Source organism: Salmo salar, chromosome ssa01 (genome assembly GCF_905237065.1).
Source record: "Salmo salar chromosome ssa01, Ssal_v3.1, whole genome shotgun sequence".
NCBI lineage: Eukaryota > Metazoa > Chordata > Actinopteri > Salmoniformes > Salmonidae > Salmo > Salmo salar.
In genome coordinates, this window is record NC_059442.1 from 100,955,475 (window position 1) to 100,973,361 (window position 17,887).

At 40.9% G+C, this 17,887-nt stretch overlaps 1 protein-coding gene across 12 annotated transcripts in view; it reads right to left on the reverse strand.

Annotated features, from left to right (window-relative positions):
• The window catches only part of LOC106611148 (neurexin-1a), a 778,513-nt gene that overhangs the window by 115,839 nt on the left and 644,787 nt on the right, over positions 1-17,887 (reverse strand). For all 12 annotated transcript variants that reach the window (XM_045724959.1, XM_045724909.1, XM_045724917.1 and 9 more), the window contains one exon: positions 10,329-10,500. In XM_045724959.1, the coding sequence (XP_045580915.1) occupies positions 10,329-10,500 (172 nt within the window). The remainder of the gene's footprint in view (positions 1-10,328; positions 10,501-17,887) is intronic.

Sequence of the window (17,887 nt, forward strand, 5' to 3'; positions counted from 1 at the left end):
TTTCAAAAAGGCTTTACAACGAAAGCAAAACATTAGATTATGTCAGCAGAGTACCCAGCCAGAAATAATCAGACACCCATTTTTCAAGCTAGCATATAATGTCACATAAACCCAAACCACAGCTAAATGCAGCACTAACCTTTGATGATCTTCATCAGATGACAATCTTAGGACATTATGTTATACAATACATGCATGTCTGTTCAATCAAGTTCATATTTATATCAAAAACCAGCTTTTTACATTAGCAGGTGACTAGCATGTGACTAGCATTCCCACCGAACACTTCCGGTGAATTTACTAAATTACTCACGATAAACGTTCACAAAAAACATAACAATTATTTTAAGAATTATAGATACAGAACTCCTCTATGCACTCGATATGTCCGATTTGAAAATAGCTTTTCGGTGAAAGCACATTTTGCAATATTCTAAGTAGATAGCCCGGCATCACAGGGCTAGCTATTTAGACACCCAGCAAGTTTAGCATTCACCAAAGTCAGATTTACTATAAGAAAAATGTTATTACCTTTGCTGTCTTCGTCAGAATGCACTCCCAGGACTTCTACTTCAATAACAAATGTTGGTTTGGTCCCAAATAATCCATTGTTATATCCAAATAGCGGCGTTTTGTTCGTGCGTTCAAGACACTATCCGAAAGGGTAAATAAGGGTTACGAGCATGGCGCATTTCGTGACAAAAAAATTCTAAATATTCCATTACTGTACTTCGAAGCATGTCAACCGCTGTTTAAAATCAATTTTTATGCCACTTTTCTCGTAAAAAAGCGATAATATTCCGACCGGCAAAGCCTGTTTACATTCAACGAGAGAGAAAGTAAAAGCATGCTATCCTCTCATGCACGAGCCTCAGTCTAAAGGCCCTCTGATAGAGCACTTGCCAAATGCGCTAGTGTGTTTCAGCCTGGGCCTTGAATTGCGTCATTCAGCTTTTTCCCGGGTTCTGAGAGCCTATGGGAGCCGTAGGAAGTGTCACGTTACAACAAAGATCCTCAGTCTTCAATAAAAAGAGCCAAGATGAACAACAACTTGTCAGACAGGCCACTTCCTGGTCAGAATCTTCTCAGGTTTTTGCCTGCCATATGAGTTCTGTTATACTCACAGACATTTTTACATTACATTTTAGTCATTTAGCAGACGCTCTTATCCAGAGCGACTTACAAATTGGTGCATTCACCTATGATATCCAGTGGAACAACCACTTTACAATAGTGCATCTAAATCTTTTACGGGGGGGGGGGGTTAGAAGGATTACCTTATCCTAACCCAGGTACAGACACCATTCAAACAGTTTTAGAAACTTTAGGGTGTTTTCTATCCAAAGCCAATAATTACATGCATATTCTAGTTACTGGGCAGGAATAGTAACCAGATTAAATCGGGTACGTTTTTTTTATCCGGCCGTGTAAATACTGCCCCCTATCCCCACAGGTTAACAAACTATAGTTTTGGCAAGTCGAAGTTTCTGCATGACACAAGTAATTTTTCCAACATTTTTTTTACAGACAGATTATTTCACTTAGAATTCACTGTATTACAATTCCAGTGGGTCAGAAGTGTACATACCCTAAATTGACTGTGCCTTTAAAAAGCTTGAAAAATTCCAGAATATTATGTCATGGCTTTAGAAGCTTCTGATAGGCTAATTGACATAATTTTAGTCAATTGGAGGTGTACCTGTAGATGCATTTTAAGGCCTACCATCAAACTCAGTGCCTCTTTGCTTGACATCATGGGAAATTCAAAAGAAATCAATCAGCCAAGACCTTAGAAAAAATGCCTGGTTCATCCTTGGGAGCAATTTCCAAACACCTGAAGGCAACGCTTTCACCTGTACCGCTGAGGAAGGAGACGCGTTCTGTCTCTAAGAGATGAACGTACTTTGGTGCGAAAATTGGAAATCAATCCCAGAACAACAGCAAGGACCTTGTGAAGATGCTGGAGGAAACAGGTACAGAAGTATCTATATCCACAGTAAAATGAGTCCTATGTCGATATAACCGGAAAAGCCGCTCAGCAAGGAAGAAGCCACTGCTCCAAAACCACCATAAAAAAGCCAGTCTATGGTTTGCAACTGCACATGGTGACAAAGATCGTACTTTTTGGAGAAATGTCCTCTGGTCTGATGAAACAAAATAGAACTGTTTGGTCATAATGACCATCGTTATGTTTGGAGGAAAAAGAGGGAGGTATGCAAGCTGAAGAACAGCATCATGTTGTGGGTGTGCTTTGCTGCAGGAGGGACTGGTGCACTTCACAAAATAGATGGCATCATGAGGCAGGAAAATTTTGTAGAGATATTGAAGCAACATCTCAAGATATCAGTCAGGAAGTTAAAGCTTGGTCACAAATGGGTCTTCCAAACGGACAATGACCCCAAGTATACTTCTAAAGTTGTGGCAAAATGGCTTAAGGACAACAAGTCAAAGTATTGGAGTGGCCATCACAAAGCCCTGACCTCAATCCTATAGAAATGTTGTGGGCTGAACTGAAAAAGTGTGTGCGAGCAAGGAGGCCTACAAACCTGACTCAGTTCCACCAGCTCTGTCAGGAGGAATGGGCCAAAATTCACCCAACATATTGTGGGAAGCTTGTGGAAGTCTACCCGAAACGTTTGACCCAAGTTAAAAAACGAAAGGCAATGCTACCAAATACTAATTGACTGTATGTAAACTTCTGACCCACTGGGAATGTGATGAAAGAAATAAAAACTGAAATAAAACATTCTCTCTACTATTATTCTGACATTTCACTTTCTTAAAATAAAGTGGTGATCCTAACTGACCTAAGACAGAGAATTTTTAGTAGGATTAAATGTTAGAAATTGTGAAAAACTGAGTTGAAATATATTTGGCTAAGGTGTATGTAAATTTCCGACTTCAACTGTACATTGCCAAAGCAAGTGAACTAGATAATAAACAAAAGTGAAATAAACAAAAACATTTACAGTAAACATTACACTACAAAAGTTCCAAAAGAATAAAGACATTTCAAATGTTATAGTATGTGCAAATAGTTAAAGTACAAAAGGGAAAATAAATAAATATAAATATGGATTTTATTTACAATGATGTTTGTTCTTCACTGGTTGCCCTTTTCTTTTGGCAACAGGTCACAAATCTTGCTGATGTGATGGCACACTGTGGTATTTCACCCAATAGACATGGGAGTTTATCAAAATTCTATTTGTTTTCAAATTCTTTGTGGATCTGTGTAATCTGATGGAAATATGTGTCTCTAATATGGTCAAACATTTGTCAGGAGGTCCGGAAGTGTAGCTCAGTTTCCACCTCATTTAGTGGGCAGTGTGCACATAGCCTGTCTGCTCTTGAGAGCCATGTCTGCCTATGGCAGCCTTTCTCAATAGCAAGGCTATGCTCATTGAGTCTGTACATATTCAAATCTTTCCTTAAGTGTGTGTCAGTCACAGTGGTCAGGTATTCTGCCACTGTGTACTCTCTGTTTATGGCCAAATAGCATTCTAGCTTGCTCTGTTTTTTTGTTAATTATTTCCAATGTGTCAAGTAATTATTTTGTTGTTTTCTCATGATTTGGTTGGGTCTAATTGTGTTGCTATCCTGGTGCTCTGTGGTGTCTGTTTGTGTTTGTGAACAGAGTCCCAAGACTAGCTTGCTTAGGGGACTTCACCAGGTTAATCTCTCTGTAGGTGATGGCTTTGTTATGGAAGGTTTGGGAATCGCTTCCTTTTAGGTGGTTGTAGAATTTAACGTCTCTTTTCTGGATTTAGAAAATTAGCGGATATTGGCCTAATTCTGCTCTGCATGCATTATTTTTGTCGAATTCTGTATGCAGAGTCTCAATTTGGTGTTTGTCCCATTTTGTGAATTATTGGTTGGTGAGCAGACCCCAGACCTCACAACCATAAAGGGCAATGGGTTCTATAACTGATTAAGGTATTTTTTATTTTTGCCAGATCCTAATTGGTATGTCAAATTTAATGTTCCTTTTGATGGCATAGAAGGCCCTTCTTGCCTTATCTCTCAGATCATTCACAGCTTTGTGGAAGTTACCTGTGGCGCTGATGTTTAGGGCGAGGTATGTATAGTTTTTGTGTGCTCTAAGGTAAGATGTCTAGATGGAATTTGTATTTGTAGTCCCGGCAACTGAATATTTTTTGGAACACCATTTGTTTTATCCTTACTGAGATTTACTGTCAGGGCCCAGGTCTGACAGAATATGTGCAGAAGATCTAGGTGCTGCTGTAGGCCCTCCTTTGGTTGGGGATAGAAGCACCAGATCATCAGCAAACAGTAGAGATTTGACTTAAGATTCCAGTAGGGCGAGGCCGGGTGCTGCAAACTGTTCTAGTGCCCTCGCCACTTTGTTGATATAGGTATATGTTGAAGAGCTTAAGCTGCATCCCTGTCTCAACCCATTTCTCTCGCTCTCTCTTTCTCTCTCGCTCTTGCGCCATCTTTCTCTCTCTCGGCCCTCTCTCTCTCCCCATTTTTCTCTCTCCTTCTCTTTTGAAGGAGTCATGTGCAAGTGTTGAATTAGGAAAAAAAATATTTCACCATTGAGGTGCCAGGAGAGAGAAGAGCTTGGACTGGGCTAAGCAGGATTTGCCCTCACGTATGGGTAGTTGGGCCAAGAAACCAGAGTTGACAGAACAGAGTGCTCGGGTTGGGGGTGTAGGGTTTGAGCATAGCCTGGTAGGGAGGTGTAGGTAGAGAGGGGCAGTTCCTCTTGCTGCTACGTAGGTAAGCACCATGGTCTTGTAGTGGATGCGAGCTTCGACTGGAATCCAGTGGTGTGCCACTAAATAGCGAATAGGGAATAGGAATAGGGAATAAGGTGCAATTTTGGACACAACCAGACCGACCGAGGTTTAATGAAGGCTCATCAAACCATATAGGAATAATATAGATTAAGAATGGGGCAGAGGGCTGGGGGGAAAGGGAAGGGGATGCTGTATAGTACAGAGCAACAGAGAGAGAGAGAGGTGGGCTTGGGTAAATCCTGTTCTGTTCAGATAATCCTCACGCAGAGCAACATTTACATAGGAAGTTGTCCTATTTGTGTTTAGCTAAATTCATTCATATTTGATGGGTAGTTAACTAGCAGTTAACACTTGAATCTGGTAAGAAATGGCTATAATCTATGTTCATCAGAATCAAATGAGACATGTTTTTATTGTTTTTATTTCACCTTTATTTAACCAGGTAGGCTAGTTGAGAACAAGTTCTCATTTACAACTGTGACCTGGCCAAGATAAAGCAAAGCAGTGCGACACAAACAACAACACAGAGTTACACATGGAATAAACAAACATACAGTCAATAAAACAATAGAGAAAGTCTATATACAGTGTGTGCAAATGAGGTAGGATAAAGGGGGTGAGGCAATAAATAGGCCATAGTGGCGAAATTATTACAGTATGGCAAATTAAACACTGGGGTGATAGATGTGCAGAAGATGAGTGTTAATGTAACGGTACTGGGGTGCAAAGGAGCAAAAATAAATAACAATATGGTGATGAGGTAGTTGGATGGGCTATTTACAGATTGGCTATGTACAGGTGCAGTGATCTGTGAGCTGCTCTGACAGCTGGTGCTTGAAGCTAGTGAGGGAGATATGAGTCCCCAGCTTCAGTGATTTTTGCAGTTCGTTCCAGCCACTGGCAGCAGAGAACTGGAAGGAAAGGCGGCCGAAGGAGGAATTGGCTTTAGGGGTGACTAGTGAAATATACCTGCTGGAGTGCGTGCTGCGGGTGGGTGCTGCTATGGTGACCAGTGAGCTGAGATAATGTGGGGCTTTACCTAGCAACGACTTATAGATAACCTGGAGCCAGTGCCTTTGGCGACAGATATGAAGTGAGGGCCAGCCAACGAGAGCATACAGGTCGCAGTGGTGGTAGGTATATGGGGCTTTGGTGACAAAACAGATGGCACTGTGATAGACTGCATCCAACACCTAACAGCACGAGCTCTGAAGATAGATGGGGGGCAATCAAATCGCATATGGTGTCCAGGGCACAGCTGGGGGCAGAAGGTGGTCTATAGCAAGTGGCAACGGTAAGAGACTTGTTTCTGGAGAGGTGGATTTTTTTTTAAAGAAGCTCAAATTGTTTGGGCACAGACCTGGCTAGCGGGCCGGGGCTAGCAAGCTAGCAGAAGGGCCTTTGAGGGACGTCGCGACGGAAGAAAGTCTGTTGTGGCCCCGTCGTGCTGTGACGTTGGCAGATGGATCAGTAGGGCTCCGTGTGGTAAACCAGGCCAATATAGTGGCCAAGGAATTTGTCCGATTGGCCTCTTAAGCTAACAGTCCGATGTGCTCTAGACAGCTAGCGTGCCACGACTAGCAGGCTAGCAGATGGGCCTAGCAAGGCTAGCTCCAGGCTAATTGGTTCTTGCTTCTATACAGAGACGTTAGGCAGGAGTGGCCACTCGGATAGCAGCTAGCTAGCTGCGTTGATCCAGGTGAGAAAAAAAAAAAAAAGGTTCAGAGCTTGCGGTAGGAATCCGGAGATATGGAGAAAAATAACTCTAATTTGCTCTGGTTTGAGTCGCACTGTGCAGACTGGCGAGAGGTGTCCAGGCTAAAGGTAGCTGAGTAATTCATGTTATGGTTATATAGTATATACATCAACCGAGCAAAGACAGTCCTACTGGTGTCCCTCATTGTAATTCTATAAAAGGAAATCAGCTACCTTTTGCCAGGACACCTCTCGCCAGAAGCAAGAACCAATTAGCCTGGAGCTGGCCTTGCTAGGCCCTTCTGCTAGCAGTGGCAAGCTGACTACTAGCTTGTAGCTAGTTAGCTGCCTAGCTTCTGTTGGTGGGTTCCGGTTCAGAGGATGGATCAGCAGGGCTCTGTGTGGTAAACCAGGCCAATTGGCAGAATAGGTATAGTGGCCAAAGAATTTGTCCGATGGGCCTCTTAAGCTAACAGTCCGATGTGCTCTAGACAGCTAGCGGGCCGCGGCTAGCAGACGGGCATACAGGGGACGTCACGACGGAGGAGTCAGTTGAAAACCCCCCTCGGGGTTTCCCCCCTCATCCCCTCATATCTCCAAACAACTATAAGCGGATTTGAATGTGTGTCTGTTGATTAGATCTTGTTTGGAAATTCAAAATCACTTACACTGCGGTAACATGATATTGACTGCATATCCATGTTTGACGTTATTTTGTATAATGATTTCCTTTTATAGAATTACAATGAGGGACACCAGTAAGACTGTCTTTGCTCTGTTGATGTATATACTATATTACCATAACATGAATTACTCTGCTTATGTATGTAACAAGTTCTTCTTCTTCTTATCTCTCCCACTGCTCTTCCCTCCCTTCTTTCTTTGGTTGTTTCATTCTGGTGGTTTATCAGTCGTTCTTTGAGACACAGAGTCAATCAAGTTTTGACTAAGTGGCACAAAATCTAATTCATCTCTCGTGATTTGTTTTTTCTTTCATTGCGTTGACTTTGAAAAACTTTAGTTTGAAGTTGTATTCATTTCAGGACATTATAACTCCATGTCAAGTCAAAATTAAGAGAGAAAATAAACAGATCTGTTGTAGGAGTTTTGGAAATGGGGAAATGTCAGAAATGTTTGTGTGTGCTTAATACGTGTCTAGTCTGTGTGAATGAGTTCTATAAAAAGACCAACCAAAGCTTCTGAATAAGATGTCTGCATTCACCATGCACTTACATTTAATTGACCATGCCTAAAGAAACTATTTAAATTGGAAACAAGCTGTAGCTACACTTGTTATCTTTAATCAATTCCAAATAGTAACTGTTTTACATGTTATTCAATTGCATGTTTGATAATGAAGGTCATTCCAATATAGTAGCTAAGAAATAAAACAGAAAATGATATCTGAAAGTGAATGTTTAGCTGACAAGTATTTTAATTAGAATTCACTGATATGAAGTCTTAATGATTGTGTCCTTACATCATAACAATGACATAATTGCCTTCTAGATGTTTTTGTTATACCACTGAAACAAATGGTAGCAAATTAATTAAAGCAAAATTATATATTTTATTTAACAAATGATTGGCTTCAATCCTATTGCAGATTTAGACAGACAATGAATTCGGACTCAAAGACATTCAGGAGGAGTTGTTGAAATGTATTTTGTTGTTTTTTCTTGATTCTTTGTCTTGTCTTAATTTCCTCCATTGAGCCGGTGAGTTTAATCTGCCGTTGAGAAATATCCTTGGTTAATTACTCCTCCCCTCACACCAAATGAAAACATGCAGATCTGAATTCATTAGAGAGCTAACCAACCTTCAGCTAAATTAATCTGCTTCCTTTTAGACGTCTCTCTGTGCAACGAGTATTCTACCCTTTTTTTTGTATTTTTGTATTTTTTTGCCCCAAAATGGCTGTCTCAAGATGCAATAAAAAGCTATCTTTATCTGTTCAAGTATCAAAAATATGTAGTGTATTGATATGTGTGTGTGTGTATGCATGTATGTATGTTTGTGTGTGTGTGTTTCTGTTTGTCTGTGTTTTTCTGTCCGTCTGTGTACCTGTCCGTCTGTGTGTCAGTGAGTCTCTCTCCTGCACAGCTAAGATCCTATAGGAACCATAGATCCTATAAAAACTATACAGCCATCAGTCTATTAACCCTGCGGTGAATGCTTTGTTCTTCCATGTTTGCTGCACGTCACAAGACATTCATTTCCCCCGTCTACCTGAGGCGAAGAGTGACGAGCGAATCTGTCCCCAGCCATAAAACCCCTCTTTAGTGTTGGTGAATGCACTGGGCTGCCTGAAAAGGTCAACAAACATTAGAGAAGGAGGAGAGGAGGGCGGACAGGTTGAAATCATCTCTGGTTTGTCCTCATGCCCAGATGGTTGAGTTAGACTCAGGTGATCCTGATCCTATGACCTAGGCCCCTCCCTATGCACCAGGATCCTCACATACCAGGCAGGCTCTACCCATATGAGCAAGGTTCCTTTCGCAATTACTCCCCTTGTTTTAGGCCCCTCTCCTATAAACTAGTGCCCTCCTCCAAAGGCTCTTTTCCTGAGAACTGTCATGACAGAGAGTGGGCAATATGTTCATATTCTATCTTATACATCTTATACCATAAGAATACAGTGAAACTGTTTGCTGTTGCAGGCAAACATAGATAATCATTGAGTCCCTACATAATATTTGTCCAGAGGATAGACATTAATATTTACAAAAAGTGACATCACAGGAAGTGACATGCCAGTTCCAATATTCCAACCGTTATGTCAATTAATGGGATTTTAAGACCTTACTGTATTCTCTGAATTAATTGTAATTTGTTTAGAGTAGACCATTTTGCAAAACAATCTCCAAAGAAACTGGCATACCTGCAGCAACAGAGATATGGCATGACCAGCCCTTTTAATTCTGGCATGTGGGGCCATCTGTGGTGTCATTTTAATTCCGGCATATTTTGACGTATGTTAGCTGTCAGTGCTCAAGTTAAACTGAAACTAACCTTGACGGTTGAAATTAGGATTTCATTCCAACATTTTGGCATTAGTTTTAAGTTGATTCATTCTGACATTTAGGCATTAGGGTTACGTTTAGACATTGATTCCGAGTGGTTAAGGTTTGCGATAAGGTTAAAATAGAAAAACAAACATTTCAAAACAAAACTAGCACTGGGATTGAACCCACAATCCTCTGAGCTGTAGCTCGTGGTTTAAACTAGATAGACGCTCACGTTATCCCTAGTGGACAGTAGGACATTGCCATGGAAATAAAATGCCACTCCATGCCATAATTTCACCATTTAAAATATGGCTAAATACTTCATAATCCACTAGAATTTGGCCATTTCAATTTGCTGTCTTGACTTACTTCAGTGAAAGCTATGGGTGTTCCTGGGTAACAGAACACATTCACTGCTGGTTAGAGTAGCCTATATGTGGGAACATGACAAATGCTGTCACATATAACAAGACATTAAATAATTCATCTGACTTGGATCCTCTGTAGCCTTTGTCAAAGCCTTTTAGTAGTTCAAATGTTGTGAATTCAAGACACCCAATTGTGGACATTTAAAGCCTTCTCGACACAACAGTCATCGTTCTACTGACATGTTGACATTTCAAAGGATACTGTATAAAAAACTGACAGTATTATTATGAGAAAGAAGCACAGTATATATATGACACACCAACCAAAAACATGTCATACACCATTTTAAAATAGCCCAACATTTATTAAACCTTTTCCTGACAACAGTTAGGATACCGTTCTTGGTCATTTCAAGTACAGGTACATTCAAAGTGTGGTAGAGAGCACTGTGAGCAGAGGATGCTGGGATGGTAATAAGGCGTGGGTGTCTTACCTGTGGGATAGCGCTCTATGACAGGTAGGTCATCCACCTGTAGTGTGGCGTTACCGCCACTCCGCGTAAACTTCACTATATGGTACTTTCCATCATTTACAAACTTTGCTGTCTCCTCGATATTTATGTCGTCCGTTCCGACATTAAATATAACTGCAATGTTTCCTTTTTCCTGTTGACACAAAAAAGAAAGAGAAAATAAGGTTTTAAAGATGAGAAGGAAATGTATCTTGATGAGAAGGAAGTGTATCTTGATGAGAAGGAAGTGTATCTTGTATATTCCAAAGCAGATGTTTGGTTGCTTTATAAAAAACAGCAAAGTGTAAGAGTCATTGTGTTTATGTAGTGATGAAGAAGATGATGATGGTAATGATGATGATGATGACGACGATGATGATGCTGATGATGATGATGCTGGTGATGGTGATGATAATGATGATGATGATGGTGGTGAGGATGATGTTGATGATAATGATGATGATGATGATGACGATGATGATGATGGAAATGATGATGCTGGTGATGATGATGATGGTGATGATAATGATGATGATGGTGATGATAATGATGATGATGATTATGATGATGGTGGTGATGATGATGTTGATGATAATGACGATGATGATGTTGACGATGATGATGATGATGGAGATGATGATGATGATGGTGATGATGATGATGATGATGGTGATGATAATGATGATGATGATTATGATGATGGTGATGATGATAATGATGATGATGATTATGATGATGGTGGTGAGGATGGTGATGATAATGATGATGATGATTTGATGATGGTGGTAAGGATGATGTTGATGATAATGATGATGATGGTGATGATGATGGTGATGATGATTATGATGATGGTGGTGAGGATGATGTTGATGATAATGATGATGATAATGATGATGATGATGATGATGATGGTAGTGAGGATGGTGATGATAATGATGATGATGATTATGATGAGGGTGGTGAGGATGGTGATGATAATGTTGATGATTATGATGGTGGTGAGGATGGTGATGATAATGATGATGATGATTATGATGATGGTGGTGAGGATGATGTTGATGATAATGACGATGATGATGATGACCACATCCATGCATAGCCACTGAACTGTAGATACCCTCTGATTATGTTTACACAATGAAAGGAAATAGTGAGCTAATCAAATCGGAGACATTACAAGGAAGTAATACTCAGTATAATGCTGTCTGAATCGATATCCTTGTCAATATAAATATAGTTATCAATTCTAATCAAGTGTTACAACAACGTCCACAATCAATATTTATTTCTGTTTAGCCACTGATATCTGGATTTAACAAAACAATAAAAACTTGAGTAGGCTACATATTGGTTAGGTAATGCAAATAACTCAGGGGGCTGAGCAATGTTTTTTACTGATTGCCTTTGTTAAAAGACTACCTTGTCCATGGTGTGTGTTCTCTTAATAAACCAACTCAGTTATTTACTGACACTTTTCTCCCTATTATTTTTATATCAGCATGACTATTTTGACTTCTGGGTAATGAGAGAGACAATCTGTGTATTGCTGTGTGCCCCAAAGCACAGTTTAAAACTTATCCTACTCATTGGTGATTTAGAGTCCAATTAGAAGGTGGGAATATATTTTTTGTCAGAATGTATATGGCATTCAGATCTGATTAAATCCCCCATTGATAGGGATTGGTTCAGTGTTTTGCATCAAACAAGAATAAACCAAATGGAATCAAATAATACCAAAACTATGTTCAATACTGTGTAGTCTGTTCCATGGCTTGTCATTGTCACACCATCTCTGCCCCCGAAACAGGTCAGGCATGTGTTGTAATGAGCTCTAGTCATATTACTGAAGGGTCTTAGCTCACAGTCATGTACACAGGAGTGCTTTATGTGGTGTGTTGGCTCAGGCAAGCTTCTCTTCTACTCTCCCTCTCTCTCAATTTAAGGGCTTTATTGGCAAAGCAAGTGAAGTAGATAATACACAAAGTGAAATAAACAATACTAATTAACAGTAAACGTTACACCACACAAGTTCCAAAATAATAAAGACATTTCAAATGCCAATTAGTTAAAATACAAAAGGGGAAAAAAATACAGTGGCTTGCAAAAGCATTCACCCCCTTGGCATTTTCCCTATTTTGTTGACTTACAAACTGGAATTAAAATTGATTTTTGGGGGGTTTGTATCATTTGATTAACACAACATTCCTACCACTTTGAAGATGCAAAATATTTGTTTTTTGTGAAACAAACAAGAAATAAGACCAAAAAAAAGAAAACTTGAGCATGCATAACTATTCACCAAACCCAAAGTCAATACTTTGTAGAGCCACCTTTTGAAGCAATTACAGCTGCATTTATTTTGGGGTATGTCTCTATTAGCTGGGCACATCTAGCCACTGGGATTTTTGCCCGTTATTCAAGGCAAAACTGCTCCAGCTCCTTCAAGTTGGATGGATTCCGCTGGTGTACAGCAATCTTTAAGTCATACCACAGATTATCAATTGGATTGAGGTCTGGGCTTTGATGAGGCCATTCCAAGACATTTAAATGTTTCCCCTTAAACCGCTCCAGTGTTGCTTTAGCAGTATGCTTAGGGTCATTGTCCTGCTGGAAGGTAAACCTCCATCCCAGTCTCAAATCTCTGGAAGACAAACAGGTTTCCCTCAAGAATTTCCCTATATTTAGCTCCATCCATCATTCCTTCAATTCTGACCAGTTTCTCAGTCCCTGCCGATGAAAAACATCCCCACAGCATGATGCTGACACCACCATGCTTCATTGTGGGGATGGTATTCTTAGAGTGATGAGAGGTGTTGGGTTTGCGCGAGACATAGCGTTTTCCTTCATGGCCAAAAAGCTCAATTTTCGTCTCATCTGTCCAGAGTACCTTCTTCCATATGTTTGGGGAGTCTCCCACATGCCTTTTAGCGAAGGAAATTAGTTTGCTTATTTGTTTCTTTAAGCCATGGCTTTTTTCTGGCCACTCCTCCGTAAAGCCGAGCTCTGTGGAGTGAACGGCTTAAAGTGGTCCTATGGACATGGACAGATACTCCAATCTTCACTGTGGAGCTTGACAGCTCCTTCAGGGTTATCTTTGGTCTCTTTGTTGCCTCTCTGATTAATGCCCTCCTTGCCTGGTCTGTGAGTTTTGGTGGGCGGCCCTCTCTTGGCAGGTTTGTTGTGGTGCCATATTATTTCAATTTTTTTAAATGGATTTAATGGTGCTCAGCGGGATGTTCAAAGTTTCTGATATTTTTCATAACCCAACCCTGATCTGTACTTCCCCACAACTTTGTCCCTGATCTGTTTGCAGAGCTCCTTGGTCTTCATAGTGCCGTTTGCTTGGTGGTGCCCCTTGCTTAGTGATATTGCAGACTCTGGGGCCTTTCAGAACAAGTGTATATACACTGAGATCATGTGATAGATCATGTGACACTTAGATTGCACACAGGTGGACTTTATTTAACTAATTATGTGACTTCTGAAGGTAATTGGTTGCACCAGATCTTATTTAGGGACTTCATAGCAGAGAGGGTGACTACATATGCATGCACCACTTTTCTGCTTTCATTTTGTAGAATTCTTTTATTTCACTTCACCATTACATGAAATCCAAATAAAAATATATTTAAATTACAGGTTGTAATGAAACAAAATTGGAAAAATACCACGTGGGTGAACACTTTTGCAAGGGACTGTAAACATAAAAATGGGTTGTATTTGCAATGGTGTTTGTTCTTCACTGGTTGCCCTTTTCTTGTGGCAACAGATCACAAATCATGCTGCTGTGATTTCACACCGTGGTATTTCACCCAATAGATATGGGAGTTAATCAAAATTGGGTTTGTTTTCTAAATCTTTGTGGATCGGTGTAATCTGAGGGAAATATGTGTCCCTAATATGATCATACATTTCCTTCGCTCTCTCTCTCTCTCCACCCACTCTCTCTCTATTTCTCAATCTGCCTCTCTCTTTCTGAGCTGCTATGAAGGGAGCAGCTGGTTGGAGGCTCAACCCTACAGCACAGTACAGCAGTACCCTGCATGTGATTATCCAGTCAGCATAACCTCTCTTTCTTTCTCTCTCCCTCTCTCTCTCTCACTCTCTCTCTCTCTTTCTCTCATTCACTCTTTCACCCACCTCTCCATCTCCTTCCCTTTCTTTCTGCCCAATCACTCTAACAGTGAGTAAGCAGTGAGCACATCCCACAGCCAAAAGCTACTTCTAGCTTCCCCAATTAGAAACACTTGTAGTGTGTCACACCAGATTACGGAAACTAGGACGTTCCTCTGGTTTATAAATGTCATTTCAAAGGAAGCCGAGAGTTAACACAAGATTGTATCAACTGATACCATTAAAGCTACAGTAAGTAATTCACTCCCTCACTCCACCTACACTCCCTCTCTACCCCTACACCCACATCTCTCTACACTCACTCCCCTTACATTCCCTCACCCCCTTACACTCCCAAACTCTCCCCTACACTCCCTCACTCCCCCTACACTCTCTCACTCCCCCCTTATACTCCCTAAATCCACCCTATACTCCCTCTCTCCCCCTACACTCACTCCCCCTACATTCCCTCACTTCCCCTACACTCCCTCACTCCCCCTACAATCCCTCACTCCCCCTACACTCCCTCACTCCCACTACACTCCCTCACTCCCCCTACACTCCCTCAATCCCGCATGCACTCCCTCACTCCGCCCTACACTCCCTCTCTCCCCCTACACTCCCTCATTCCCACATGCACTCCCTCTCCCCCTACACTCCCTCAATCCACAAACACTACCTCACTCCCCATAAACTCCCTCAATCCCCCCTATACTTTCTCTCTGCCCCTACACTCACACCCCCTACACTCCCTCACACCCCTTACACTCCCTCCCCCTACACTCACTGACTCCCACACACTCCCATTCACTCCCTCACTCTCTCCTACACTCCGTCACTCCCCCTACATTCCCCCACTCAACCTACACTCCCCCACTCCCCCCTACACTCCCTTACTCCCCCCTACACTCACTCCCCGTACATTCCCTCACTCTCCCTACACTCCCTCACTCCCCCCTACACTCTCACTCTACCCTACACTCCCTCCCTCTCCCTTTACACTCCCTCTCTCTCCCTACACTCCCTCCCTCTCCCTACACTCCCTCACTCCCCCCTACACTCACTCACTCCCCCTACACTCCCTTACTCCCACACATACACTCCCTCACTACCCTTACACTCCCCCCTACACTCCCTCACTCTCCCCTACAGTGGTTATTTTGAAACAGATAAAAAGGAAACAGTAAATATGTTGATAATAAATCTAACTTTAAAGCTGGGAATCTGTTTAGTGGTTATTGATATTTATCCTATGCTATATACTAAAACAAGTGGCAGGGACACTGTGTTGTCATTTTATAAATCTCAGAATGTAGTTTTAACCCCTGTGCGGGTTAAAACGGGACGGACATCCAGCGAAAAATCCTATCGCCATTAGCATAACAACATTTAATTTTAAAAAAAAATGCAATTTTTTTTTCAAATTATATCATTTTATAGATACACCTCTCCTGAATCGAACCACGTTGTCCGATTTCAAAAAGGCTTTACAGCAAAAGCAAAACATTAGATTATGTTAGAGGAGTATATCGTAAAAGTAGCCACATAGCCATTTTCCAACCAACCACATGCATCACAAATAACCAAAAAACAGCTAAATGCAGCACTAACCTTTGACTAACCTAGGATAGGGGGCGCCACAGCGCATTTTGAAAAAAAATTCGTGCCCATTTTAAACGGCCTACTACTCAAACTCAGAAGCTAGGATATGCATATAATTAATACTTGTGGATAAAAAACACCCTAAAGTTTCTAAAACTGTTTGAATGGTGTCTGTGAGTATAACAGAACTCATATGGCAGTCAAAACCCCGAGACAGATCGAAACAGGAAGTGGAATTCTGAATCGCGAACTCAACTTCATCATGTTGCCTATTAATCACACCGTGAGCTATGATTCATTGAGCACTTCCTATTGCTTCCACTAGATGTCCCCAGTCTTTACAAAGTGATTTGAGTCTCCTACTGTGAAAACTGACAGAATGACACGCTGTGGAACGTGGTCACACGGAGAGGGCCATCACCATTATGACGCCGGCGCCCCTAGCTACCCTCCCCTTTCGAAACGTTTTGAAACACAATGCAATCGTCCCCCACGAATCTTATTGGAGCTCTGGTTGAAAAAGGCCCTAAAGATTTATGTTATACAACGTTTGACATGTTTGAACGAACCTAAATAAGAAAAAAATGCATTTTGTTGAAAGAGTAGCCCCGCGCACGTCGGAAGTTTTGGTGCAGCCTTCAGAACGCGCTAACAACAACAAGCTAATGGAACATAAAGGATGAATTTTTTCGAACAAAAATACATTTGTTGTGGACCTGGGATTCCTGGAAGTGCCTAAGGATGAAGATAATCAAAGGTAAGGGATTATTGACAATAGTATACAAGACTAGATTTGATATGCGATTGTTCCAAGATGGCGCTGACCTGTATTGCTAGCCTATTGTTCTGAGTATCGCATCCCCTTTTATCGCAAAGTGTGATTACCCAGTAAAGTTATTTTTAAATCTGGCATTACAGGTGCTTTCAAGAGATATTCATCTATAAATCTTAGAATGACAATATTACATTTTAAAAATGTTTTCGAATAGTAATTTAGTAAATTGTAGCGCTGTTTCATCGGATGCATTTGAGGGAAAATAGTTAGTCAACGTTACGCACCGATGTAAAATGCTGTTTTTATATATAAATATGAACTTTATCGAACAAAAGAATGCATGTATTGTGTAACATGATGTCCTAGGTGTGTCATCTGATGAAGATTGTCAAAGGTTAGTGCTGCATTTAGCTGTTTTTTGGTTATTTGTGATGCATGTGGTTGGTCGGAAAATGGCTATGTGGCTACTTTTACGATATACTCCTCTAACATAATCTAATGTTTTGCTTTTGCTGTAAAGCCTTTTTGAAATCGGACAACGTGGTTCGATTCAGGAGAGGTGTATCTATAAAACAATATAATTTTTTTTAAAAATGAAAAAAATAATTTGTACATTTTGTTATGCTAATGGCGCTAGGATTTTTCGCTGGATGTGAGGCCGCACAGGGGTTAAATACATGTTGTTCTTCATAAATCTACACACAATAACCCATAATTATGAAGCGGAAACAGGTTGACATTTTTTGGGCAACATTATTACAAATAAAAAACAGAAATACCTTATTTACAGAGCCTTTGCTATGAGCCTCTAAATTGAGCTCAGGCGCGTCCTGTTTCCATTGATCATCCTTGAGATGTTTCTACAACTTGATTTGAATCCACCTGTGGTAAATTCAATTGATTGGTCCCACAGTTGACAGTACATGTCAGAGCAAAAACCAAGCAGTTAGGTTTAAGGAATTGTCAGTAGAGCTCCGAGACAGGATTATGTCAAGGCACAGATCTGGGGAAGGGGACCAAAACATGTCTGCATCATTGAAGTTCCCCTAGA